The 26899-nt window shown below is 41.4% G+C and overlaps 1 protein-coding gene across 3 annotated transcripts in view; it reads right to left on the bottom strand.

Annotated features, from left to right (window-relative positions):
* The window catches only part of SMG6 (SMG6 nonsense mediated mRNA decay factor), a 188621-nt gene extending 161741 nt beyond the window's left edge, over nucleotides 1-26880 (bottom strand). Inside the window, exons 1-8 of one of the 3 annotated variants that reach the window (XM_019755458.2) lie at nucleotides 26748-26880; nucleotides 22886-24620; nucleotides 21898-22090; nucleotides 21316-21426; nucleotides 18018-18124; nucleotides 17690-17768; nucleotides 12862-12972; nucleotides 12266-12478 (exon numbers count right to left, since the gene is read on the bottom strand). In XM_019755458.2, the coding sequence (XP_019611017.2) occupies nucleotides 12266-12478; nucleotides 12862-12972; nucleotides 17690-17768; nucleotides 18018-18124; nucleotides 21316-21426; nucleotides 21898-22090; nucleotides 22886-24620; nucleotides 26748-26835 (2637 nt within the window). In that variant the 5' untranslated portion in view covers nucleotides 26836-26880. Of the gene's footprint in view, nucleotides 1-12265; nucleotides 12479-12861; nucleotides 12973-17689; nucleotides 17769-18017; nucleotides 18125-21315; nucleotides 21427-21897; nucleotides 22091-22885; nucleotides 24621-26053; nucleotides 26636-26747 lie in introns of those variants that run through there. The other 2 variants (XM_019755460.2, XM_019755461.2) reach the window with 2 other exon arrangements.
* Between the last annotated feature and the right edge of the window lie 19 nt (nucleotides 26881-26899).

Here is a 26899-nt window from a genome sequence, read left to right as displayed (position 1 = left end):
TCCTTCCTATAGCAGCTGCAGATTAAACAAGGATCCAGTGGATGGGGCTCACTCTGATTTGGAAGGCTCTTCACAGACTAGGAGCCGGATCCTAAGGGACGATTTATATTATAGTACACCCTTACATACATTCCAGTTGGCTGGAACTCAGCAGCTGATTGCTCCCTTGTCTAACTTGGTGAGGAGCCAAAGGAGGACTTTTCTCAGTCAACTCTCCCAGGCTGGAAAATTCTCTAGCCCCAGAGTTCTGGCTTAATTCTGGATATCAGGTTATTCATGAGATGCCAAAACTACATCTTTACATTGGCTTTGAACAAGTCTCTCAAGTAAGTAAACCATACGGATTCCCACAGATCTCAAAATCATCTGGACATTAAGGCCAGAGATGGCCACTCTTCCTCTCACAAAGAGACGAACATGCTTTTCAAAGCATGGGCAACATCAACACAAACCTTTCATCAATCTCAACAATTCCTGAAATGGGGGAACAAGCAACAAACAGGCTCATTAAGTGGTCTCCTCAAAAGCGTTTCATTCTACCCTACTGAAAATTTGCCATATGCCACTAGCTACTCGAATTCTCTCATTATGGTTGATCCCTACGCCATGAAGAGCCAAATCCCAACTCTGTCCGACTGAGAGGATATGAAGGAGGAAATCTTAACAAGGTGTTTCTGATCTCATCAAGTTTCTTATTTGGTATTTCTCAACCAGAATTGTACCGCCCCTCCCAGGAAGTGCTTGGAAATATGTGTGAGCCACTACTGGCATCTAGTGGGAGGGGCCAGGAATGCTAAACATCCTGCGGTAACAGGTCCACAAAATGAAGGACTGTCCCCCCAAAAGGCAAAACACCCTCGTTAACAATTAATGTCCTAAATGAAGGACCTCCACGTTAACTGCCTTCACCCTTCCCAGCTTCTAGAGCAGTGGTGGGTAAGCTTTCTGTAAAGGCTCAGGCAGTAAACAGTGCAAGCCTTGTGGGCCACATATAATCTCTGTCACATGTTCTGCTTTTTAAACAACTCCGTATGTAAGAATGTAATAAACCATTCTTAGCTTACAGGCCACTGGCAGACTTCATCTACCCCTGTTCTAGAGTATTACCTGACTCATTACAGTCTGTTTATATTGAGATGTTGATTAAAATTAAATGTGATGGAGCATGTTATAAACAACTCCAATAATGTATACTACAATTTAAAATAATACAGTAAGAGCTTCAGAATTTAGCCTTAAAACCTAAGAATTGGGACATGTACTTGACTTTTAATCAATTAAATAGTTTTCTCATTTCCTTTCCTCAGTGCATTCCAGTTGCAAATTTTCTTCCGAATGTTCATTTTCAAACCTGTTACTGGAAAGAACATAGGCACTGTCTTTCCCTCTCCCTTCAGGAGATCACTTCCTATTCACCACTTGTGCCACTCAAAAACTCTCTTTAAAATTACTACTGGTAACATTTTCTAAAATGTCTAAATCAAACCAAAGCCTGGAAATTCTGACTGGTATCTGGGTCCTGACTTTCCGGATGGTAACTAAAGGTCACGTGAGGTGGAAAGTGGCCTGTGGGTAACACAGAGTACACACATGCACGCGAACAGGATATGTTGGTAATCTGGTTTCCTGAGACCTGGTGAGTTGTGAGAGTTCTCATCAACACCCTTGGGGAAGATGAAAAACCTTAAGCTGGGAAATACTGGATTTTAAGAAAGTGTCCATTCTTGGAATTAGATTTCTGGCTAAAGCAGAATGGGCAGGTACGTCTCTTCTTCCTCCTCATTTTATTTATCTAAAAATACAAACACAAAAAATAAATGAGTATCTGACAAGGTTTCCTCACAGTGTGGAAGCTGGTGTTTGTAGCATGGCTTATGTCACGTCTCAAGCCCAGAAAGACGAAGAGTGTGGTTTTGGTGTTTAACCAGCCTCAACTGCACCCTGGCACTCTGTTTCTTCCCTCAGAGAAATTTGCTCTGTTAGAGGAAAGAAACCAACCTCACATCTTGAAACGAAACGGCCAGGATAAAAATAAAGCCCTGAAGTGGTTTGGTGACCGAGGTCATGTGTGGCGTTAAGGTTTGTAGGTAGGGCCAATGTACTTTGAGAACTTCCACTCACTGCCAACCACAAAGAGACAAAGAAAGACACCAGCCCAAGAGTCCAGCAGTCATCCTGGCAAGCAGCCCCGTCCTTGCCTGTTAGGGGCTGCTCCTCACACGACATTTCACATTAGCAAGAGCTGAAAAACCCAGGCCTGGTCCTGACTATCTTTGAGAGAAATCTCACCAAGCTGTTTCTAACGGTCTAAGAAACAAGAAAGCCAATCTGTAGCCCCTTCCTATAGAAAGAGGCTATTATGAACTCCTGTCATTACACGTTGCCAAATCTCAGTTCACAGAATACTTTCAAACAGCTTCCAGGGTGAAAGAATATGACATGAAAGGTACAGACCGCAAACTACTTTACAGAAGCAACGGGCAATATGAATGACACGAAGTTAATATAATCCCCACAGCAACCCTGACAAACTGCATGGTACTCACCTTACAGATACGGAATTTTTACATTCATCAGGCCAAAAAATTAAGCTCATTTTCTCTGCTATGATTATATAATTATTGGGCAATGAAATAATGGACTCACCACAGAAAAACCATTTACCTACTAGCACAGAGACTCACTTCTTCTCTATCACCATGGATTAAATCAATGCTTATGTCATCCAAAGAAAATTGGGTCAAAAGCTTTTTTGAGCTTCATCATGGCACTAGTTCCACAACTGCCAACCTAAAGTTTCCTGATACAACTCTAGCAACTGGAACTCACTCCAGTACAAGGCAAATCATCTTGCCTAAGGAAACAGGCCTTGTGAAACCATGCTTTGACCTATAATTGTGTTCACGGGGCAGGGGGTGGGAAGGAGCGAGGGTAAGGTGAAGGCATTAACTGTGTACCACCCACACTTCACAGCTTTCTTTTCACCACAGTGGTCGTGGCAGCAGCAGCAGCAGCTCAGGTGCACAAACCATGCAAGGGGCATTGAAACACACGACAAATGATGGGTCTGAAGAAAATGCCACATGTATAACACACTTAAAAATAAAAAAAGCCTTCAAGCAAATAAAACAAGTTGAGCACGTGTAAGCTCTATGCTACAGGCCACCTGACCTGGGTTTCCCACAGTGAAGCTGTGCTCCTTTGTTGGCATGTTTACTTTGCTGGACTCTTGATGAAATGCAAGAAAAAAATTTATACTCATATATTATCCAGCTTCATAGAGCCAAGTATTCAGAGTCAGAAAGAAAATCATCATTCTCAACTTATAGTAGAGCCTCGAAGAAAAAAACCAACCATGGAAACATGGACACGAGAGATTTAGGCAGGGGCAGCATGCAAAATTTCAGGCAGAAAATATGATTCCCAAATCCAAGGAGACAAGGTTCTCACTCTGCCAACGATTTCAGGTAACTACTAAAAAGCCGGAGGGGAGGGGTAGGTAGGGAGAACTACGAGACAAGAAAAGTTGATTTCTAACTAACAGATTTGGTGGGTGGCATCCAGACTTTACCAAAACATAGTCGGAAGTTTTTCAGTTCACACACGTAAGCAGTATAACTTCTCACTTTCCATCAAGCTTGGTTGCAACAGATGCTAAGGAAAGAATCTGTCCCAGAGCTCTGTACGTAGATCTCAATTCCCAGAAGCACAAATTTCATTAGGAAACAGAAGTGATACCTTCAGATTCCTCAGGCTCACTATTGGATAGCACACAAAGAGTGAGCCAGCCTGGTAGCAGGACATACTGCTAACTAGTCCCTGGGTCAATACCAATGACAATGTGACATGAATCCCAGCAAAACACCTATGGCTCAATGATTAAGACACTTCCCTGTGCCCAAAGTCAGGCCTGTTTGGGGGGACTTGCCAATGTTAAACAGAATCTCTGAGAAACAACTCAATACCTCTTAAAAAACTGGATTGCAATAACCCACTTTGGTGACATTTTTAAAGGAAGTTACCGTGGAAGCACATAAAAATATCAAAACGAAAAAAGCTTTGCCCTACTTAATCAAAGCCATTGGCAATTTCCTCCAACAACCAAGACTCAAAGAGATACTAGTATCTTCTACACGTTTGAGTTCAGAATGCCTAACGCACTGTCTAAAAGAGTTGCCCTCAAATTTTAATCAGCAAACTATGGGGCAAAAAATTCAGTCAACTGCCACCCTACCAAATTTAATGAATGGAACAGTATTGCTTTTGTTGAATTAACAATACAGACATGACAATAAACAATCAGGAATTCCAGAAACATTATTTCCAGAATCCAGAAGTACATTATATGGGCCAGCCCACTGACCATCACCCACGTATATCAAGCACCAAATGAGAAAGCTCTTCCTGTGGACGCTCCGTCTCTCTACCACTCCAACTTTCTCACATCCTCCTCCAAATGACCACAGGTTTAGACACCCTGCAAACCGTCTGCTGTGTCATACCTCCTCCATCTTTGCTCATGCTGTTCCTTCTCCTTGAAACACTCTCTTCTCACTCTGCTCAGTTTACTTTTCCAGGAAGCCTTCTGAATTTGTTCTCCTTTTCCTCCTCATAACCCACGCCTCGGCCAAGATTGGACCAAGTGCCCTTCTCTGTGCTTCCATGGTACCCACACATCCCTCCCTCACAACATTTTCCACAATGCAGGTGAATTCACAGATACGGAATCCACAAACAATGAGGACTCTCATTGTTTGTGGATTTCCTATCTGTGAATTCACCTCCTCGCTAAAACTTAATAGTAACACCAAAATGAATACGCTTGGTGTTTTTGCAGTCATCTGTGGACATGCAGAGTGGCAAAAACGTTTGAGTTGTCCAATACTCATGTTCCCAGCTGAGGTCAAACGGATGCCTCTTCGACTTCTTGTTCAAGCTCTCACACAACAGACAAGAATCCTTCCCATGGTCTATTTGGTGCCCCATTTTTCACACTTTTGTACTTTGTGTAGGTAATTTCGCTGATTAAAATGGCCCCCAAATGCAGAGCTGAAGAGCTGCCGAGCGTTCCTAAGCACAAGAAGGCTGTGATGTGTCTTATGGAGAAAACGTGTGTTGGGTAAGTTTTGTTTGGGCACGACTGAGTGCTGTTGGCCATGAGTTCAATGTTAATTAACAATAATATTAAATAATGTGTCTTTAAACTAAAACAAGGTGATGTATTGGTCAGTTGATGAAATTCTTATAACCAGAGGCTCACAGGAACCTAACCCTGTATTTTCCTTAGGAGCAATGGTTCAATATTCACTAATTCAGTGTCCGTGGCAACTTTATAGAACATAAGTGCTGCAAATAACAATAATCAACTTGATACTGAAACATTCTGTTTATGTAGCTATTCCTTCCACTAGACCAGAGACTCGCAAACTAGGCCCATGGGCCAAATGCAGCCTGCCACCTGTCTTCGTAAATAGTTTTACTGGAACACAGCCATACTCATTCATTTATGTACGGTCTACAGCTACTTTACAGCCACAACAGCAGAGTTGAGCACTTGTGACAGAGACCACGTGACCCGCAAAGCCTAAAATATTTAATATCTGGCCTTTTATATAAAAGGCTTGCTGACCCATGCACTAGACACTAAGTTTTTAAAGGAAATACCAATGGCATCTTCATCCTTACAATCCTGGCACAATAGGACAGGTAAACTATACTTTAGTCTGGTTAAGCACTGGACATGGGTCACTTCTACTCCAAAAACTCAGGGGTAATGGCACCAAATTCAGGACCTGAACAAGTCCTGAAAAGAGATACTATGCAAAGAAATAAAGAATGGAATGTGACAGAAGGACGAGGAACAAAAGGAAAAGGCCAAGGCAAACAATATCATTTGGTGGGTGAAATAAAGTTTGAGAAATTCTAACAAGGAAAAGCCAAATAATAGATATTAGAAGCTACTGAGTGATGTACAGTCTCGTATGAACCCCTAAACAGAGAAGGGCCAAAAAGAAGGAAGGTTTGGCAAGAGCTTGGCCAAATGTACAATGACATTTCACTTGTCTAAAGATATATTTTCTACACATAGCACCAAGCGTATTGAAGGTACAATAGTCATAGTCAGTTGGGGAAAATGCTGGGAATACTAAATCAAATCATGCCAGAACATGAGAACTCTAATTAAAGTTGGAGAGACAAATATTTATCAACAGCTCCCATTCTCATTTGCTCATTTCTCCCCAATAGACAGATATGTGTGACATTCTATTCAAGATGCTAATAAAGCAATCAAGTCTGAAAAAATCCTCAGCAGTTCCATCAGAGACCTTCACCTTTCAGTGTGAAAGTTATTTTTCTGATACTATAATTTAATATCCTTAAATAACTCATTGACTACCAGCAACAATTCATTTGCTAAGCATTACCCTTTTCTGATTGCTAAAGGGAGCTAAGCATAGCAGAAGGCACATCCATGAAATAAAGAATGCAGCTGGCCCTCTGGCTCAGGTGGTGGGAGCCCCATGTTCCCAATGCCGAGGTTGCTGGTTCGATTCCCACATGGGCCAGTGAGCTGTGCCCTCTACAGCTAAGAATGTGAACAGCTCTCCCTGGAGCTGGGCTGCCGTGAGCAGCCGGAGGTCGGAGTGAGCTGCCGGCAGGCTGCTGTGTGCTGCTGCCGGCTACTGTGTGCTGCCATGAGCTGTTGTGAGCTGCCGACCAATGACTGGCAACCGACTGCCTCAGCCGGGGGGGAGGGGGGGAGCGCAAGGCTCATAACACCAGCATGGACCAGGGAGCTGTGTCCTACACAACTAGACTGAGAAACAACGGCTTGGACTGGGGTGGGGGGGGTATGGGGGTGGGGGAGAAATAAAGAATGCCTGGAACTCTGGTGACATTGAATTTGAGTGGCCTATCTGGCAGGGGTAGAGTTTAAATGGGAGTCTTAACAGTTTAAGAGGAGGTCACTTAACAGTTGAGGTTGGCAGTCCCTCTCCAGGTTGCATGTTCAACCCAAACCACATCTCAAGGCTGAAAACCAACAACCCACAAGCTAACTTCCTGCAGCCATTCAGAGAGAGATCCAAAGCCCATGCTTGGCAAAGGGAGAACAAACTAGTTGGGAATTTACTATCACTACTAACAACCATCTGAAGCCAAACATTCTGTTTCTTATTCATGGATCTGAATTTTAGTAGTTTGTGCTAGAAACTCTCTGGGAGTTGTCAAAGGAGCAATTCCTATTAAGGCTAATCACCCAAAAAGGACAACTGAAATGAACAAGCAATGCACAGCAAATATTTAAATTACACACATAAGTTAAATAAATGACATACATCTTTATAATGGTATATCATGCAGCCATATTAAGAATGTACTAAGAAAAGGTATTCTTAGTGGAAAAACAGTCAGTTTTACAATAATGTTTTGAAATTGAGAATTTGTTCCATTGTGACCATATTAGGGAATAATATGAGCACAACACAAATTTTACATTTATGTATGATTTTGTTCATGAGAAACACCAGGTGAACACAGAAAACTGCACCCAGCTGAACTGAGCCGCATAGGAATACATAAAACACTCATTTACCAGCTACCACAGTTCACATGTGAACCCGTGTCCTGAGCCACACCTGTCCACATCTGGTATTAAACCTGCCCATCCAGTATCAAATAATAACGAAGTGCTTCCACCACTTCACAATAACTCACAAGCTGCAACCCTCTGAATCCCACTTCTACGGGCAAACTTCATGTTTTTTTCAAGACAGTATTTATGTTATTTCTTAACCAATGGACATGTATAAAATTGTACGACTGTTTTATTAGGTTCATAGCTTTTTTTTTTAATATGACACTGTGGAAATTTTTGAGTGTTGCTCTCCTAACCCCATTTTTCTCATAAGCTCTGTGGTTTTTATTGTGTGATTTTGCATAGCACAGTGATTTTTAGAAATGTGTTATGTTACAGCAGAAGACATATATATAGACTGTATGTCCAACTAATAATGTAAAAAAGCAAAACTGCAGATTGGTATATATAGTATAATCCCATTTTTGTTAAAAAATATATTTCATGTGTCTGTAGGCATGTATGCATAAATACACACTTACAAATGCTTACAAAAAGGTCCGCAAGGACCTCCATCAAATAGTTAACAGTGGTGTCTCTGAACGCAAGAATACAAGCAACTCTCACTCTAAACTTTAAGTACATTTTTGTTTGATTTAGATATAATGAATTGGGGTTACTTTTGCAATTTAAAAAATTCCATTTAAAAAAACAAAAAATCTTTCCAATACTAGAAAGACTAGAAAGTGATTACACAATTATGCGAACCCCCTGCTTACACTCTTCAATGCTTGAATGCAAACTTCTCAATATGTATGAGGCTCTGGCCCCCTCCTATCTTCTCCAGCCTCATCCCCCACTGTTCCTCCCCTCATTTATATATTCAACTAAGATTTATTTAGAATCTTCTATATGCAGGCACTGGGGGTAAAGCAGTGAACAACTAGATATGAATCCTACCCTCACAGAGCTGTGACTCTAGCAAGGAGAGATCTTAACTAACTACAACAGAAGTGCACCTAAAATTACTTAATAAGAAATGTGATATTACAGAGGGAAAATAGCCAGGCTCAGGGATCAGGAAGTTTCCCGGGAAGAAGCAAGTGAGATTTAGGTTGAAAATTTAAGGCTAAGAATGGGACTGGATAAAGAGAGAAAAGTACTGCAAGCAGAGAGAATGTGCAACAGCCAAACGGCCAGAAAAGAGCCCAGGCCCTTCAAGGAAGAAGCCAGTACAGCCAGAGAACAACAAAGAGGGGAAGAGAGATAAAAGGTTAGCAGTAGCAGGGGCCAAACCATGTGGGGCCCTGAGACTATGTTAAGGATTCTGGACCTGACTGTACGAGCCAACAGAAACAACTAAAGACTTTAAAGTAGGGAAGTGACATGATCAGAAATGTGTAATTTGAAGCTCATTTGGGTTACTGTCTAAAAAGAAAGGCCTAATGAGGAGCAGAAATAAATGTGCAAAGGCCATTGGGACCTTCTTTCAATAGTCCGTGGATTACTGAATGATGATGGCGTGGGCTAGGATGGTGGCAGTGGAAACAGAAAAGAAGATGGAGTCAAATGATGTTCAGGAGGCAGATTCAACAGCTCTTGGTATTGACTGGATGTGGGGGTACAGGGAAGGAAGGGGTAAAGGATGACTCAAGGCTCTAGCAAGAGCACTTCTCACATCCTAGCCTCCAGCCATACGAACTAGTTTCCTAAGCCTTCACGCCTCTTTCAAACTTTCATGCCTCGGAATGGAAATGCCCTTACGTCATCCTTCAGCTGCAAAATGCCTCCTCATCCCAGCCTTCCCTAACTCTGCCTGGATTAGGTGTGCTAACTGCGTGCTCCCGCAGCCTCTCATGTTTACCTTTATCACAGCACGTGGCACACTGCATTATAATCACATTATTTATGTTTCTGTCTTCCCCATATGACTGAGTGCTCCCTGAGGTTAAAGAACATTTTTCTGTAGTTTTCATCTCTGTATCCCCAACGCCTAATCACGTAAACATATGTGAATAAATCCCCACTCTCATCAACTGTATGTTCCAAGAACAGAGAAAGCAAGCTGAGTTCTTATTAAAAAATATATATATATACATATATATACATATATATACATATATATACATACACATATGTGTATGTATATATACATCTATATACATCCATATATCCATATATATCCATATATATCCATATATATCCATATATATCCATATATATATATATATATATATATATATATATATATATATGTATGGGAAGCTGACTTGGGCCTGAGAAAGCAGGTAAAAAAGGCAGTGTGCTTTCCTGACTGGATAAACAAAGAGCTATGAAACTGCAGACTTCTTCCTCAAGTGCTGGTAGTCTAGAGCTAAACCCCAAACTCACAGATGTAAATTTAAAAGAAATGAAGGGAAGGAATTACCTAAGGATTATGTATAGGCTGAAAATATATAAAAAGCTTCACAAATAGTTTAGAAAAAAAATCACCACATTTTACTTTACATACATCTGTAATTATTTGAAATTTTTACTAAACATATATTCCTATGTTATTTGTATAATTAAAAATAAAATAATTAATAAAATTGTAATTGACCCAATGATAGTTCACATGCTAAAAATGCCTTCTCTGAGATGGAAATAAGAATAAACACACAAACTTAAGAACACACTACTTAAAAAATAAATAGGGGCGGCCGGATGGCTCAGTTGGTTAGAGCGCGAGCTCTCAACAAGGTTGCTGGCTCAATTCCCGCATGGGATGGTGGGCTGCGCCCCCTGCAACTAAGATTGAAGGACAACGACTTGGAGCTGATGGGCCCTGGAGAGAAACACACTGTTCCCCAATTAAAAACAAAAACAAAAACAAAAAACCAGAACTTAAGTAAATAAATAAACACCTCATAGAAGAAAGAGATCTATAAAAGATTAGTTAGGACCTTTATGAGGGATACTCCCCAACTGTAAGGCCAACGCCAAAGAAAGCAATAAAATGCTTCCTCACACTGTCATTATTGCTTTCATTTTAAAGATTGTTAGATAGTGGGGATAATCCAATAGAACAATTTATCTCTTTTTCAGATAGGTTTCCAGCAACTGTAATACTCAAACTAGAAGAGGGCAGCAGTGAAGGATTCTACTACAGCAGCAACTCCTCAGAAGCACCTTAACATGTTGGGGCCCCATGCACACCACAGCACATAGAAAGTTGACAGTTTCATTTATAAGCAATAACTACTTCATAAGTCATTCAGAAAACAGCTAAAGACTAAAAATACAGGAAGATAAAAGGAAATTTTAAATTAAACCACATAGGACAAGTTCTCCTATCCCACCACTGACTCATTCTTAGCAGAAAATCATGCCTCCAATTTCAAAGAGAAAATAGAAAACATCAAAAAGGCCGTCCCTCATCGTACTCCTACAACACTCACAAACTTCCCTGCATCCCCAATTACCTATTCCTCCTTTCTCTCAAGCATTAGAAAATAGGGATCATGCACCCTCGTTCAGGCTAATCACTTCACTTGTGCTCTGGATCCTATTCCATTCCCATCCTCTGCAAGGACCTTTCCCTGCCATCTATCTCCTTTCTTTCTTAGCTCTTCACCTGTTTATTATTCTGTGCTTTCTCCTTGAATAACTGAATTAACTCTCGTGACTTCATTATCATCTGTAAGAGGATGTCTTCAAATACGTATCTTCATCTCTGACCCAGACCACTTTCCTCAGCTTACGGTATCTGTTAGCCTCTAAAACTCTCCACTTCAATGTCCTATAGAATTTCCAACGTGTCTAAAACTAAACTCATCATCTTTCTCCTAAAACCAACTCCACTAAAACCAACCAACTTTATTCCTTATCTCAGGGAATGGACCATCATCCACCCAGTTTCTAAGCCAGTAACCCAGGTGCTACTTTTGACTCTGTCTTCTCCCTCAGCTCCCCATGTCCAATCGAATCCTTTGGATTCTACCTCCTTAAAACACCTTGTATCTGTTCACTTCTCCTCCTCTCCAAAGCCACTTCCTGGTTCAGGTGCTTTTTACATCTTGGATTACTGTAGCACCCTCCTACTCTTCTTATTTCTCGTCTTACTCTTCTCCAAATTTTTCACAAGCAGCCAGAATTACATTTCTAAAATACATATCTGACATGTTATTTCACTCTTTAAAGCATTCAATAGCTCCCTCCTACTTTCAGCATAAAGATCAAATGATTTATTGCATGACCCCTCAAGAGCTGGTGCTAGCTTATCCCACCACTCACTCCACTATGAATTTTACTCTCAAGGCACAATGAACCAGCATTTACAGTCCTCCCAATACTATGTTCTCTCTCCCTAGCTTCACCAAATCCCACACAGAATCTTAAAGCACCATATTGGTAACTCCAAACCCAAAGCAGCACTATTTTACGAAGTAAATCTTCATTCAGAAACTACTTTTACTAAATTCTACAGTGCCACATAGTGGTGAGAGATGGAAGCGCACAATGAAGATAAAGAAGTGTAGGTGGAGGGGATGGACCAGAAGAACATCCAGGAGCCCGAGTGATTTCCCTTCCCTGTCATTATTGGGAAACGACTATGCAGCGCCTCATAGCTGCATGTACCAGAGCACTGTACACGTATCCACAGGTACTTTGCTAGTCTTGCTCGTAACAGCACCCTCAGGAACTTACATCACTGGGGCTCAGGCTGCCCAGCCCATTCTCCTGCTCAGAATCCTTCCCAGACTCAGTGCCCTGAGAGGACCGGGGATGAGATGGATGAATCCAGATCTCCAGGCGAGTAGTGTCATCTCCAACATGCCGGAAAGTAGACTTCTTTCCTTTCCGCCATTGGTCAGGGCTCAGTTCCAATTCTTCATGTTGCTTTTTTTCCATCTGTTCTGCCTGTACAACATACAAACATAAAAGCTCAGACTCTCCTGGGATTCAGTTAATAAAGAGAAGCGCTCACCTCAACTGAGTTTGTTGCCCAAGGACTGTAAAAAATAAAGACTTTCCCACAGTTACATGGTAGCAGAGTATCATCTGCTTTGTCTGGTAAAAGTTATTAATTCTGTAAACTAGATGCTATGGAACATATATGTACACTCAAGGGCCCCCGAGAGCTCTCCCAAAAATGAGTGGTTCTACACAGGGACTGAATGACTACCCTCAGCAAGCCTGATGGGACCCCCTGAGGACATTATTAGTCGTTCCCTTAAGGACACAGAAGCACTACGAGAAACATTCCTCTGGGAAGGAGTGATTCTGCCTGCATTCCCACTCACCTTTCGTTTGGTCTCTTCAAATAAGCTCATGAGACTCTCCTTGGCAGTCAGGATAGGGTTGCTGGCAGCTAAACTGCGCATATAATAATACACAGCATCAAGCTTCCTCCTCTGTGGAAAGAGGCCAGACACACACTGTCAACCAATTCTCTTCCTGACTCCCAGGCTAAGTCAGCTGACCCAAGAAACCCTACTATCTCTCCCAACCAGTGCCCCAAGCTGTGAGGAATTCCATAAGAAAACCAGAATGCTACCCATTGAGGAAACCATGGCAATTATATCACAGATCTCTTCTTGCAAAGTACTATATACCTTACAGAGATACTCTAAGAGCCAAGTACTCACCAGAGGGAAAAAGAATATAGAGCCTCATAAAATATAAAAGCCAATTATGTTTTGTTTTTAGAGAAAGAAAATGTTCAACTTACTTACTAATTATTTTTAAAAATTATAAATAACAAGGTCAACATCATTGATTAATCATAATTAAATATGAGGAAAGTGATAAGCCCTTCATAGATAATATCTCTAAACCTAAGGATACCACCCATAATTATTAGTCCCATTTTAAAGATGAAGAAATGGGAGCTCTCCTCAGAAAAACTGAAAATCGAATTACCACATGATCCAGAAATCCCCCTTATGGGTATATACCCAAAAGAACTGAAAGCAGGACCTTGAAGAAGTTTTTGTACAATCATGCTCACAGCAGCATAATGGCCTAAAAGTGGACGTGTCCACTGAGAGATAAATGGATAAACAAAATGTGGTATATACATACAATTGAATATCATTTGGCCTTAAGAAGGAGGAAATTCTAATACAAGCTGTAACATGAATGAACCTTGAGATATAATTTTAAGTGAAAAAATAAGCCAGTCAGAAAAAAGTAAACACTGTATGATTCCACTTATATTAGGTATGTAGAGTAGGCACATTCGTGGAGACAGAAAGTAGAAGGGTGGTTGTCAGTGGCTGGAAGAAGGGGAGAATGGAGAATTGTTGTTTCAATGGGTACAGACTTTCAGTTTTGTAAGACGAGGAAAGTTCTGGAGATTGGTTACATGACAATATGAGTACACTTAACACTACTGAAAAATGGGTAAGATAGTAAATTTCATTTTATGTGTATTTTACAATCAAAGAATTTAATTAGAAAAAAAGGATAAAGGACTTGAATAGACATTTTTCCAAATGGCTAATAAGCATATGAAAAGATGCTCAACATCATTCGTCACTAGGGAAATACAAATCAAAACCACAATGAGGTACCATCTCACACTCACTAAATTTATAGGTACCAACAAACTGATTTTAAAGTTTATATAGAAAAGGCAAAAGATCCAGAACAGCCTACACAACATTGAAGGAGAAGAACAAAGTTGGAAGACGGACACTATCTGACTTCAAGACTTACCGTAAAGCTATAGTAATTAAGAAAGTGTTGTACTGGCCTAAAAATAGACAAATAGATCAATGGAACAGAACAGAGAGTCCAGAAATAAACCCACATAAATAGTCAGCAGATCTTTGACAAAGGAGCAAAGGCAATTCTATGGAGAAAGGATAATCTTTTCAACAGTTGGTGTTGGAACAACTGGACACCCACATACAAAACCATGAATCTATACAAAGACCTTACACCTTCCATAAAAATTAACTCAAAATGGATCACAGAATTAAATGTAAAATGCAAAATAATACAACTCCTAGAAGCTAACACAGGAGAAAATCTAGGTAAGCGTGGGTTTGGCAATGACTTCTTAAACTCAACAGCAAAAGCACGATCCGTAAAAGAAAAAGTTGGTAAGTTAGATTTCATTGAAATTAAAAAACTTCTGCTGTGTGAAAAACACTGCTAAGAAAATAAAAAGACAAGCCACAGAGAAAATATTTGCAAAACACATATCTGATAAAGAACGGGTATCCGAAACACATGAACTCTTAAAATTCAACAAGAAAACAACGCAATTTAAAAACGAGCAAAAGATCTAAACAGACACCGCACCAGAGAAGACACACAGATGGCAAATAAGCAAATGGAAAGATGTTCCATATCATATGTCATTAGGGAAATTCAATTAAAACAAGATACTACTACACACCTATTAGAATGACCAAAATCCAAAACGCTGACACCACCAAATGCTGGCAAGGATGGAGAGTAACAGGAGCTCTCATCCACTACTGGTGGGAATGCAGAATGGTACAGCCACTTTGGAAAACAGTTTGGCAGTTTCTTCCCAAACTACATACATATACTCTTACCATATGACCTAGCAATCACACTTCTTGGTATTTACCCAAATGAGTTGAAAACTTAATGTCTGCACAAACACCTGCACACAAATGTTCACAGCATTTTTATTTATAATTACTAAACTTGGGAGCAATCAAGATGTCCTTTGATTAGGGGAATGGATAAACAAACTGTGGTACATCCATAAAATGGAATATTACTCAACAATAAAAAGAGCTATCAAGCCACAAAATCAACCCTAAATGTATACTGCTAAGTGAAAGAAGCCAATATGAAAAGGCCACATACTATATGGTTCCAATTATATGACATGCTGGAAAAGGCATAACTATAGAGACAGAAAAAATAGCAGTGATTGCAAGAGGTTCAAGGGAGGGAAGAAGGATGAACAGAGAAGAGGGTAGCACACACGGTATTTTCTGGGCAGTGAAATTATTCTTTATGATACTATAATGGTGCATACATGTCACTAAACATTTGTTCAAACCCACAGAATGTACAACAGTAAAAGTGAACTTAATGTAAACTAGGGACTTTAATAATAATATATCAATACTGGCTCATTAGTTATAACAAATGTACTACACTGATGCAAGATGATAATAGAGAAAATTGAGGGAATTGAAGGAGTACATGGGAATTTTGTACTTTCTGCTCCATTTTTCTATAAACCTAAAACAAATCAAAAAACTTAAAAAAAAAATTAAAGAAAAATAAAATGTCCCTAATGGGGGGGGGGCCCACAATGAGACATTACCTCATACTAAGTTGGTCATTAAAAAAAGTAACATGTTGGAGCGACTGTGGAGAAATCAGAACCCTGGTACACGGCTGGTGGGAATGTAAAATGGTGCAGCCACTATCAATAATAGATTGGTGGTTACAGAATTGCACACCTGAAATCTATGTAACTTTACTAACAATTGTCACCCCAATAAACTTTAATTAAAAAATAATAATTGTTTGGTGGTTCCTCAAAAAGTTAAATATAGAATTACCATATGACTCAGCAATTCCACTCCTAGGTACAGACTGAAAAGAATTGAAAACATATAAAAAAAATACTTGTACTTCACAAAAGCACTGTTTACAATAGCTAAAAGGTAGAAACAACTCAAGCATCTGACTGATGAATAAATAAAATGGGTTGTATCCATACAGTGAAATATTATTCACCCATAAAAATGAAATATTGGTATGTGCTATAAAATGGACAAACCTCAAAAACTTTATGCTAAATGAAAGAAGCCAGATATAAAAGGTCACATCTTGTATGATTCCATTTATATGAAACATCCAGAATAGGTTAAGTCCAGAGACAGAAAGCAGACTAGTGGTTGCGAGAGGCTGGGCTCCAGAGGAATAGAGAGTAATGGATACAAGGGTTTCCTTTTAGGATGATGAAAATGTCTTGGAAGTAGACAGAGTTGTTGGTTGCACAACACTGTTAATGTAATAAATGCCAATGGATTCTACAAATAATTAATGGTTACTTTTATATTTTGTGAATTTTACTGTAATTTTTTAAAGCCATTGAGGGAAAAAAATTAAATTTTCTAATTGACAAGAAACATATCATTCAATAATTATAAAGAAGAAAAACTAGAAAAGGAGACAAGAAATGAGAAAGAAGGAAAACTAGACGATGGATAAGGAGAAAGGGGAGAGAAAAATATAGCTACAAAGACGGGTGAAAAAAATCACGAAGAGAATAGGACAAAGGTAAAAAGTGAAGACAGATTCTATATTCTGAAGGAAGTGTATCAATAAACCACGTTTCTTAATCAACAATTTCAACCCATAATTAAATATTACATATTTATTTGAATCTTTTGTGGAATAAAGGGGAATAAAACATTCACTTAAACACTGCTTATTTGGGCATTTTATAGCATGAAGAAAACTCTCCTGCTAATGAGCATGTTTAGCTGCTTCTTAACTTGAACCTTTCGTACCTACCACTGGCCCTCACCATTCCCCCTCCAATCCAGCTTCCTCACTAGGAGCTCTGTAAGTTCCCAAGGCTCTCTGTTACAGCCACATTTAGAGGAGCTTGGTAAGATCCAGAGAGATACGATTTGGCATTTACTGTGCTCCTGCCTAGACTCCTTAGGTGAAAAGCTAAGAGGAATAAGGGGATGATCTGGAAGGAGAAAGGAAACAAGGATCTGAGCACTCAGGGCTAGTTGAGGACTTTAAGGGGGAGAGGTAAAGGAAGCCTCACTTTCTTCTTAGAAACAAGTAACCTAGTTCAATGAGATAGGAAAGGGAAGCAAGTCAAGATTCAGAGCAGAAGCCTTGGTCAAACAGAGTGGTGTTGGCTGGAGCATGAGCATTCCCCTAGGAACTTAAGTGCAGTCAAAATGGAGGAAGTGCAGATTCAACTGAAGTGAGGGATCACTGACAATTTACCTCAAAAAGTAACAGTAACAAAGGAGCGTAAGGATGGGAGACAGAAGGGGATATTACAGTATTCGGATGAAATCTAGCTCCAGGAGCTGATGCTATCAAAATCCATATTTCTAAGATACTGCCTGCAAAATTCTTCCCGTCCTTAGGATTTCTTACCGTATACACTGCCAGCAGAGCCAATTGGTTGTAGGGGCGCCCATTCTTGGGAGCAATGTGCTGGGCCTTCAGGTACCAACTGGAATAGAAATAGAGTAAGAAAAAAAAATGCTAGTACCATATCAACTCTTTCTCAATTCATCACCTGACAGTCCTTAGTACTTAAGACATAAGCTGGAGTATTAGATGTAACCCCGGAGTGGTAAAGTATGCCTACAAAGACCAACATGGACACCTGTAGGACACCCATATGGGAGACAGCTCAGGTTGTCCATTGCTCTTAATAGGGCTTAGCTTAAACCCACACAAGGAAGAGAACAAGAAGTACCTGCGAGCTTTCCCATAGTTTGCTGTGTCATTGGCTTGCTCCCGATACCTAGCGATATCTCCTTGACAAATCATACATCGCTGGGCACTGATCAAGGCGTATTTTACCTTCAGGAAAAACAATCAGTTAATAGCACACCCAAGAAACGCTACCTTCAACCCCAAAGGACAGGGATGGGGTCGAAATGACAAAGCAGATTTACTCAACAAAGTAAAAAGTTTTCAATCTAAGCTTGACTAGCCAAAGCCAACAATGATGAAAGAGTTGTTGAGAAAGAGTGGCAGAGAAAGAAGGAAGAGGGATGTCATTCTTATTTCGAATCTCAGGCAAATGGAAGATACCATTCTGAAACTAAGTCAGGAGACCTGATGCCCGATATAATAGTTGTGTGATCTCAAGTAGGTCTTTGGGACTCTTTGGGACTCGGTTTCTTCATCTAAATGTGAAATTACCTATGCCATAGGGTAAATGGAGGGAATAAGTATAAAAATACAGTGGTACCTCGGTTTTCGAACATGTCCGATGACAAACATTTTGGTTTACAAACACTGTAAATTTTATGGGTCTATGGTATCATTAGATAGTAAAATTCACACTAAATTTGCAGCTTCAGGGGTTGATTTTAAAGGTCTGGAACGGATTAATGCATTTTGCATTACTTTCTATGGGGAAACCATGCCTCGGTTTTTGAACGTTTCAGAACACGAACGGTCTTCCGGAACGGATTACGTTAAAAAAACGAGGTACCACTGTTCTTTACAAGCTATAAAGTGACACATATATATTAAGACAATTGTTTACTCTGTTCTTTTCCTGCCATCATACTCTTTCTCTCCTCAAACTGTTAATATCATTGCTCTGTGTTACTGCATTATATCCCCTTTGCAAAACAATAGTAATTCCCTAAAACAGTAAGTTATCCTTTACCCGACACCTAGAATGTGCCAGGACTGTGCAGTACATATATGTGTGTGCGTGTGCGTTTTCTCAATGATGGGCTTGGCATCTGTCACTCAGTGAGAAAACAACAGAGTAAACCCTTAGCAATCCTAACACATGTGCCCAACCTAAAAACCTCCCTAAGGAACATCACTTCATAACATATTCCATTCCACCCCACACACAATTACCATGTCATTGAATAAAGAACAAGGCTTCAAAGAGAAGTACATAATGACCCCCAAGAAGGTTCACTTACTAGCTAAATAACTAGCTCCTGCACGTCAGCTTCCTAACACATAGCTCAAATGTGCACCTCAGGAAACTTATATATCACTACATCATACACCTGCAGAATCCTGACAATTCTACACATTCTCTCTAGGAATGAACACCAAGAACTCTTGGTATTTAACTGATAAAGCATCAAGAAAACTAGTTATGTTTCCATACTACAGGCACTTTGTTATCTCAATGAAAGGAAGGAAAAAACATTCCACCAAAGGCTTACTGCTCTCTGCAGAACGAAGTCCTAGATGCCCTGGCCTTTGCTCACCTCCTCAGCACCACTTGCCTCCTCACTCTCTGTCTGTCAGACGTGGCTTTTCTTGGTTCCCCTAACACACCATGATCTTTTCTATTTTAGGACCTTCACATATACCTCTCCCTCTCCATAGAATGTTGTAGTTCTCGCATCTTCACAGACACCTTCACCTGGCTAACGTCTCAGGTCTTCAGCCTCAGCTTAACTGTGACTTCTTCAGTCCTCCATGACCCTCTAGGTCTCTACACAGTATATACCCCAACAACATCCTTTGCAGGAGTCATTTCATCTGCAATTACTAATCCAACATCTACACTCACTCCTAATCAAACTTGAAACTCCAAGAGCTGGGATCATGGTATTCTTGTTCAAACTGAACTGTGCGTGCCTAGAACGGCACCTGGCACGTAGAAGGGACTCAATAAATACTTGATTAGTAAAAGAACTTGTGCACAGCAATTCATCAGAAGGAGATGAAAGGCAAGAGGAAGACTCTGCTCCATAGATCCACTCCTTTCTCCAACGAATTTCTAACCTCTTCCTTTCCCCTGGCCCTTTCCTTTCAACATACTAATAAACTCAAGTCTCTCCCAGCTTAAGAACAAAGAAACTTCTCTTGACACTATGTTCTCTTTTAACTACCATCTCCCCTCCTTGCCCTCACAGCCAGGATTCTTTAAAGAATAGTCTATATTACTCTCTCATTGTATCTACTGCCCCACTTCTCATTTACTACAATCTGGCTTCCATCCTCTCCAATGAAAAAAACTTGTGATAAGGTCATCCAATCCAGTAGACACTTTTTCAGTAATCTTAGCATGTGATGCTTCTATAGCACTTGACAATTTTACCCATCACCACCTTGAACTTTGACCCCCCCCAATTCTCTGTCCAGCCTTCCCAGTATCCCAACTTCTACTTCAATTATCACCTGAATCCGTATCACCAGCCCAGCTCTTTCTTCTGAGTTCTAGACAGACCGATTATCCATCTGTTCATTTTCAAGCTCCTCCACCTACTCATGACAAAACTGAACTAACCTCTTCCTTCCTAGCCACTCTCCTGGCCATAAACTGGGAGATGAGCTAAACTCCTCATGCCTCCAATCTCATCATTCACACCAAATCAGCCAGCAATTTAATTCTATTTCCTTTATATCTTTCCAACATCCCTTCTCTTTTCTACTTCCACTACCTCTACCTTATTCAGGCCCACACCCTGACTCCCCTACCTCCACTGATACCCAAATTCACTGTTTGCCAGAGTGGCTGGTTATAAGACCAAATCTATGATATCCACTTGTTGGATATCAGTCAGTGGCTCCTCACTGCTTTCAGAATAAACTCCGAATTCTTCAGCATGACATACAAGAGTTTTTGATCTATCCCTTCCTACTTCATTAGCTCTACCTCCTATACAGCCCAACTCCACATTACAGATGTCAGCATACTGAGCTTCTTGCACCTTTCCAATAAGACCTGGTTCTCTCTCACTGTGCCCTGTACTGAAACTGCCCCTTTGGCTCCTAGTCATGTTTCAAAACTCAATTTGATAGTCTCTGAGAAGCCTTCCTTGACCTCCATCAATCTAAATCAGATCCACTTTCCTCTGTCCCTTCAATACTCTGTATACACCATAATGGTAGTACTTACGACATTACATTATAATTATTGGTTTGATGGGTCTGTTCCCCCACTGGATTGTACCTTTCATTCTTGTATTCTCAACACTCTGCACAGTGCCCAGCACATAACCAACACTAGATAGATGCTTACTAAAAGGATGAATCAATTTAAGATAAAGAAACTGGCTTACTGTTTTGCGTAATGGCTTGCTGCGAATGGCAAGACCGTCCATGTAGTCCTCCAGTTTGAACTTGTAAGTAACCTGCAGCTTCTGGAGCAAACTATCAAAGAAGTCACTACCCTATAAAAAGAAAAAAAATTAACGATACAGCTCAATCAGCCTGTTCTGATCCAATCTACCCACCAGAAACTGGGGCAAGTGATCCTTTCACAGTTCTGCTAATGCTCAGCCATCTGATGTAAAGGGAGGCATATACAGTATTTAGGGGCCACCAACTAACGAGAAATTCATCGCATAAGCCTCTCCATGGTTTTAAAGAAAAGAACACATGCTCACTCTTCTCCCCACCCTCTGCAATCCCCCTACCCATGGCTAAGACATTCAGAAAGCATTCAAGCTCAGAACTAACTCCAATTTTAAGTTACGGTCTCAAGAAAGCAACAAGGGTAGGGTAGACCTAAATCCAAGAAAGAACATACAGTTTTTTGTCAATGTTCTGTTATAAAACATGGTATCTCAGGTAATAAAAAACTCATCACAACTACAGGATGCTGAAGCCTTTATCCTGAGGGCAAAAACATAATGGTTTACCTCATCCAAGAGCTCCAAAAGTCTGTTCCGAATCTGTTCTGGGTTCTCAACATTCGGATCCTTGAGAAGCTGCCTGAACTTCTCAATCACCTGATAGAAAGCATTCTTCCACAGGATCTGATCCACATTCTGATTATCAGAGAACTCAATATCTAACAGAATACAGCGTTCATACAGCTGCAGCAGTTCAGCTCTGCAATAAAATACATGCAACTTCTAGTTCCAAATATACCACATAAAAGGCTAAACCCACGATTTGAGCTACCTGCAAATGAAACATCTTCCTGGTGGAAATCCAAAATGCTGTCAGATATACCGTGTTTCCCCGAAAATAAGACCGAGCTGGACAGTCAGTTCTAATGCATCTTTTGGAGCAAAAATTAATAAAAGACCCAATCTCATTTTACTATAAGACCCGGTCTTACATAAAACAGTGTCTTATATAATATTTTACTGTAAGACTGGGTCTTATAAAACCCGGTGTTATATTAATTTTTGCTCCAAAAGATGCATTAGAGCTGATTGTCCGGCTACGTCTTATTTTCGGGAAAAGACGGTAGTACTCATTCTAGTTTCCATTCTGCACAGCAGAATGTCATTCTGAAGACAGTTATGTCGAGGAAAGTAGTTTTTTCTCCATATGCCTCCACCTAAATTTAACAGCTGAAATAAGATCTTCACCACAAGTTATATGTTGTTCATTTCTTGGCATTCTGGAAAGTCTTTCCTTTTCCATTTCCAGATTCCATGTTCTCTTAAAAGATTTTTTTTTTCTTAAAGAAGAAGTGGGGAGCGTCATCATTTCTAAGACTAGAAACAAAATTTTCTGTTCTGCTTTTTCCAACTGCCTCTCTCACACAAAATCAATATGAAAGGCAGGTAACACCTAGTGGCTTACCTAAAAGGATTCTACCTTCCTCAGATATAGCAGCCTATATACCCCCAGTTTATCCCCATTTCCCTCTAGCCTGCATGGAACACACCATACCTGAGCTGAGCCATCTTCTCCAGGCCCTCAGGACTGATGCGGTCCCTGGAGAGCAGGTTGCTGAGCTGCAGTTCCTGGTTGTCAGCCACCCGGAGAAGCCTATGTAATTCCTGTTGCTGCATGTTCCTCATGTGCTGCTCCATCTCCTCAGGACTCATGGTGCTGGCAGGGAGAGGGCTACAAACGTACTGTCCTGATGGAGTTGGGTAGCCTGGGTAGTAAGGCCCTGGGTACACACCATTGGTAGGGCCCACTGGGTACTGCAGAGGGCTGTAGCCTGTATAAGGATACTGGGAAGCAGGGCCTGGCGTCCGGGGGTAGTAATAGGGGTTGTCAGAGTTTTGAAATTTATAGTAAGATGCTTGGGCCTGGCGTGAGTCACCCCACGATGTAGGGCTGATTTCATCATCAGTGTCCAAGAAATGTAGCTGGGGAGTTTGGCTCTTTAGAGCAGGTTTCTGATCAGGATTGTTGGGGTCCCACAATCGTCGAGTGGTGCCTCCTCGGCCCCAACTCCGAGAGCCCTTATTACCAGATCCAAATAAAAGCCGAGTTCCCAAAGGTGCAGACTCTGGAGAACTGGCTGAATTGACAGAGAGGGCAGTATGGGCAGGCAGAATCAGAATGCCACGCCCGCGACCCCGAAGTTCTTGCTTCAGGTTTTTGGACTCCTGCTTCTCAGAGCCTTTACCCCGAATGCTCAAGCCTTTGTCAGGCTTTATCCTATCCACATCCTCCCTGGCTAATCTCACCGTAGGGGAATCTTTGTTCATGGTTTCTGCGTCAAAAGTGACACGAAGAGTGCCTCGATTTTCTTTACCATTGTTTTTCTGCTCTCCCTCTCCACGGCCAGACCAACTTCCTTCTACATGTTTCTTCCTTTCTGAGCTCCTCCTGGGCCCATCGGGCTCATCAACTCTGTCCTCATCTAAGGAATCAGTTGAGGACATAGATACTTGCTTCTTCAGTCGTGGCCTCTCCTTGGTCCTATCTTGGCGGCGGCGGCGGCATCCATTATCAGTCAGGCCAGCCCCCTCAGCACTGTTGTTGCTACCAGCTGAGCTGGTACTGCAAGTGCGGTAGCGGTTCCTTCGTTTGTCTGAGCGGGAATAGCGCTTTGCAGAACCCGGCTTCCCCTGTGCTAGGTCATCGTTCACTTTCTTCATCTCCTCCCCCTTTTCAATCCTCTTTCCTTTTTCTCCCTTTGCAGCCCTTACTCTGTCACCGTTTAGGCTCTTTTCTGCCTCATTTTTGTCTGGTTTATTCACAACCTCCTCTTTCATATGTCCCCTACACTCATTTTCCTCTACTCTCAGTTGTTCTACCTGGTTGAGGATTTCTTCCTCATCTACCCGGCATTCTTTGGTAACAGTCTGCAAACGCCTTCCGGGTTGATAGATCTGCATGTCAGGTTTCTTTGTTCGCTTGATAATTCTTAGACTTCGATCCTCTTGCCCAACATTCCTAGGGAAGGACTCCTGTGCCTGAATATTTTCTGGGTCTATAGGACCATTTTGTTGTTGGTTGTCCAGTTCCTTGCAGATATCTTTAATGGGCTGTGTACCATTTCCAACAGCAGAAGAATCTCTGTCATTAACAATTTCATCCTTAAATTCGTCACTCCCAGAGGGTTCCTTAATTTTAGGTTTGTTCCTTAGTCGAGAAAGACCAGGCTTATAGATTTCCAGATCTGGGCGTCTGTTATCTTTCCGCTGCCTGGGCTCCTTCATGTTTTCTGTGATGTTGGAAAGTAGAAGAAAAGAATAAAGGTGGAGGGAAAGAGAAAAAATGTCATTCTGGTAATGTAATAGAAAAGTCAAGCAAGAATTACATATTGAAATGCTATTATTGATGGACAAGGAAGGAAATTTCTGCAGCAGAAATTCTACTAAGTTTACATTATTTGTTCAGGAACTGGCATGGCTAAGAACTTAACATGTTGCGTACAGCGGGGTTTAAATCCCTCGTGAAGATTCTCGTGATCCGTACGCAACGTGTTAATTGTTAGCGCTATCTCCACCTGGGATAGGGAAACAGGAAAACAAAATCACGTGTTACACAAGTTATATTTGGATCCCTAAACTACCCTTATTGCTGTCAGAATAAAAGATTTCTAACCATTTCAGCATTAGACTGTTCTCTACCATAGAGCCATTGGATCCACTTAGTTTTTTCTTCTTCTAGGGTGGCTAAGTCCTTTTGTCATACAAAGAAAGGTATGCATAAGAAAGGTATGCATAACAATGCATGGCTCGGGACATCTCTGGAGAAAAAACATTACAATTCTAGTTTCTGAACTTGGCCAGGAGAATCCTCTTCTTCAGCAAACCGATTACCCAGTCATATACCTCCTATTGAAACAAACAGGAAGCAGTTTCTTCCACAATCTTCAATTTCACTCATGCTCACCAACTCTCTAACAGCACGCCAGCAGTCATTCCAAGGAAATACTGCTCAGACTATCATCATTAGAATACTGAGGCTAACTGCTACTATGATGATGGAATATGAGAAGGAAAAAGTTCCATAAGGGAGCTTTCCCTAGAAGATGATGGAAGTATTATGACATGCTGTCAAAATACCAAAGCCTGGGGCACTGAAGAATAAGAGCACAGGACTTCAGAAACCACCCTCCAGGCTCCACGAGCTTACTGAATGACAGATAAGCAAGTATCTATTTTTCGTTTCTGTTACCTTTATCTATTAAACGGAGAAACTACTACAAAGAGCCACTAAAGATTTCAGTGGGAAAGTGACAGGAATTAGTGAGATTACAGAGTACACAAAACAGAATGCTACAGAAAATCCTAATGTTGTTCTAGAAACACCACTGTAAACAAACCCATAATAGAGATCATATACTCCATTTACACTCATGGGTGTAACAAAACAGAAAACAAAAACAAAACCCTGAAGTTTAACATACTGCCTCAATATTATCAGAAGTTTAAAAGACTGTTTCAGTAAGTATGAATAAAGGTAAAGCAGTTTAACTCCAGAATAGCTCACCCTCAGCAGCCTTTGAAATTAGATGAAGTGGAGGAAAGAAGAAGGAGAGCTACTACTTTCCCGCGCAGAGAGAGAAAACAACCTGAATAATCCAATTCAGTAGATCAATGAAAACCAATTTCACAGACTTTGGCCACAGGTCTACAGAAGCATAGCTACCTTTTTACACAACTCCACTGCCTAACAAAGAAGAGGTGAGACACTAGAATCTTCCTTGGAGCTTTCCTGGTGTGGCTGGAGGCTTTAACTTGCCAGTTGAGCATCCTCTCTGATTAAAAACTGCTCCCACATACGCCAAGGCCAAACCAGAGTAGAGTCAACTCTCTGAGGTCCTGGATCCCTCCAGTGGCGCAGCCTTCAGAAGCCTGCCTTGGGGGGAAAAGTTCAGCAAGGAAGTCCCAAGCTGTCAAACCTTCCTCAATTTCCTAGGTCCTTCTCTCCAACGCTAAAGAGATGACGGAGCAGGCCTGCGGATGATTCCTCTGGGGACGATACACCCAGGCCTCCACCAGACCCCAGAGCCCATTCCTTTCCGCGTCTCCTGACGGCTGGGAATCCACCAGCTGGTCTGAGAGGAATGGGGCAATGGGGAACAGTCACCTTCGCGGTAAGAAAGGGGGCGGAGGCAGGGATTCGGGTTGGGATCTCCCGAAGGGGGCCAGAGCTGGCAGAGCGGGACCCCACACAGGCCCTGGGGCTGGTAAAGCGGCGAAGGGACCGCCCTCAGCCCCCGCCCCCACTGCTGAGGGAAGGGGCGGGGGCTCCGAAGCGCCGCGGACCAAGCGGGGAGGAGGGAGAGGAGAGGGAGGCGGGGCGGGCAAACCCGGCCCAGGAGCTGGGCGGCGCGATTCACCTCTGCTCCCGGCCTGCGGAGCCAGAGTGGTCAGGATCCCTCGCAGCTCCGACGCGGAGATCCGGACACGCTCCAACCCCTCCGCCATCTTCGCAGCTGCTGCTAGAGCTGCAGCTACTTCACCACCGCCGCGCGCAGCCAGGAAACCACGA

This window comes from Rhinolophus sinicus, linkage group LG15 (assembly GCF_036562045.2).
Source record: "Rhinolophus sinicus isolate RSC01 linkage group LG15, ASM3656204v1, whole genome shotgun sequence".
Lineage (NCBI taxonomy): Eukaryota > Metazoa > Chordata > Mammalia > Chiroptera > Rhinolophidae > Rhinolophus > Rhinolophus sinicus.
The sequence above is the reverse complement of the archived record's forward strand: the minus strand, read 5'-3'. Positions and strand labels throughout refer to the sequence as shown.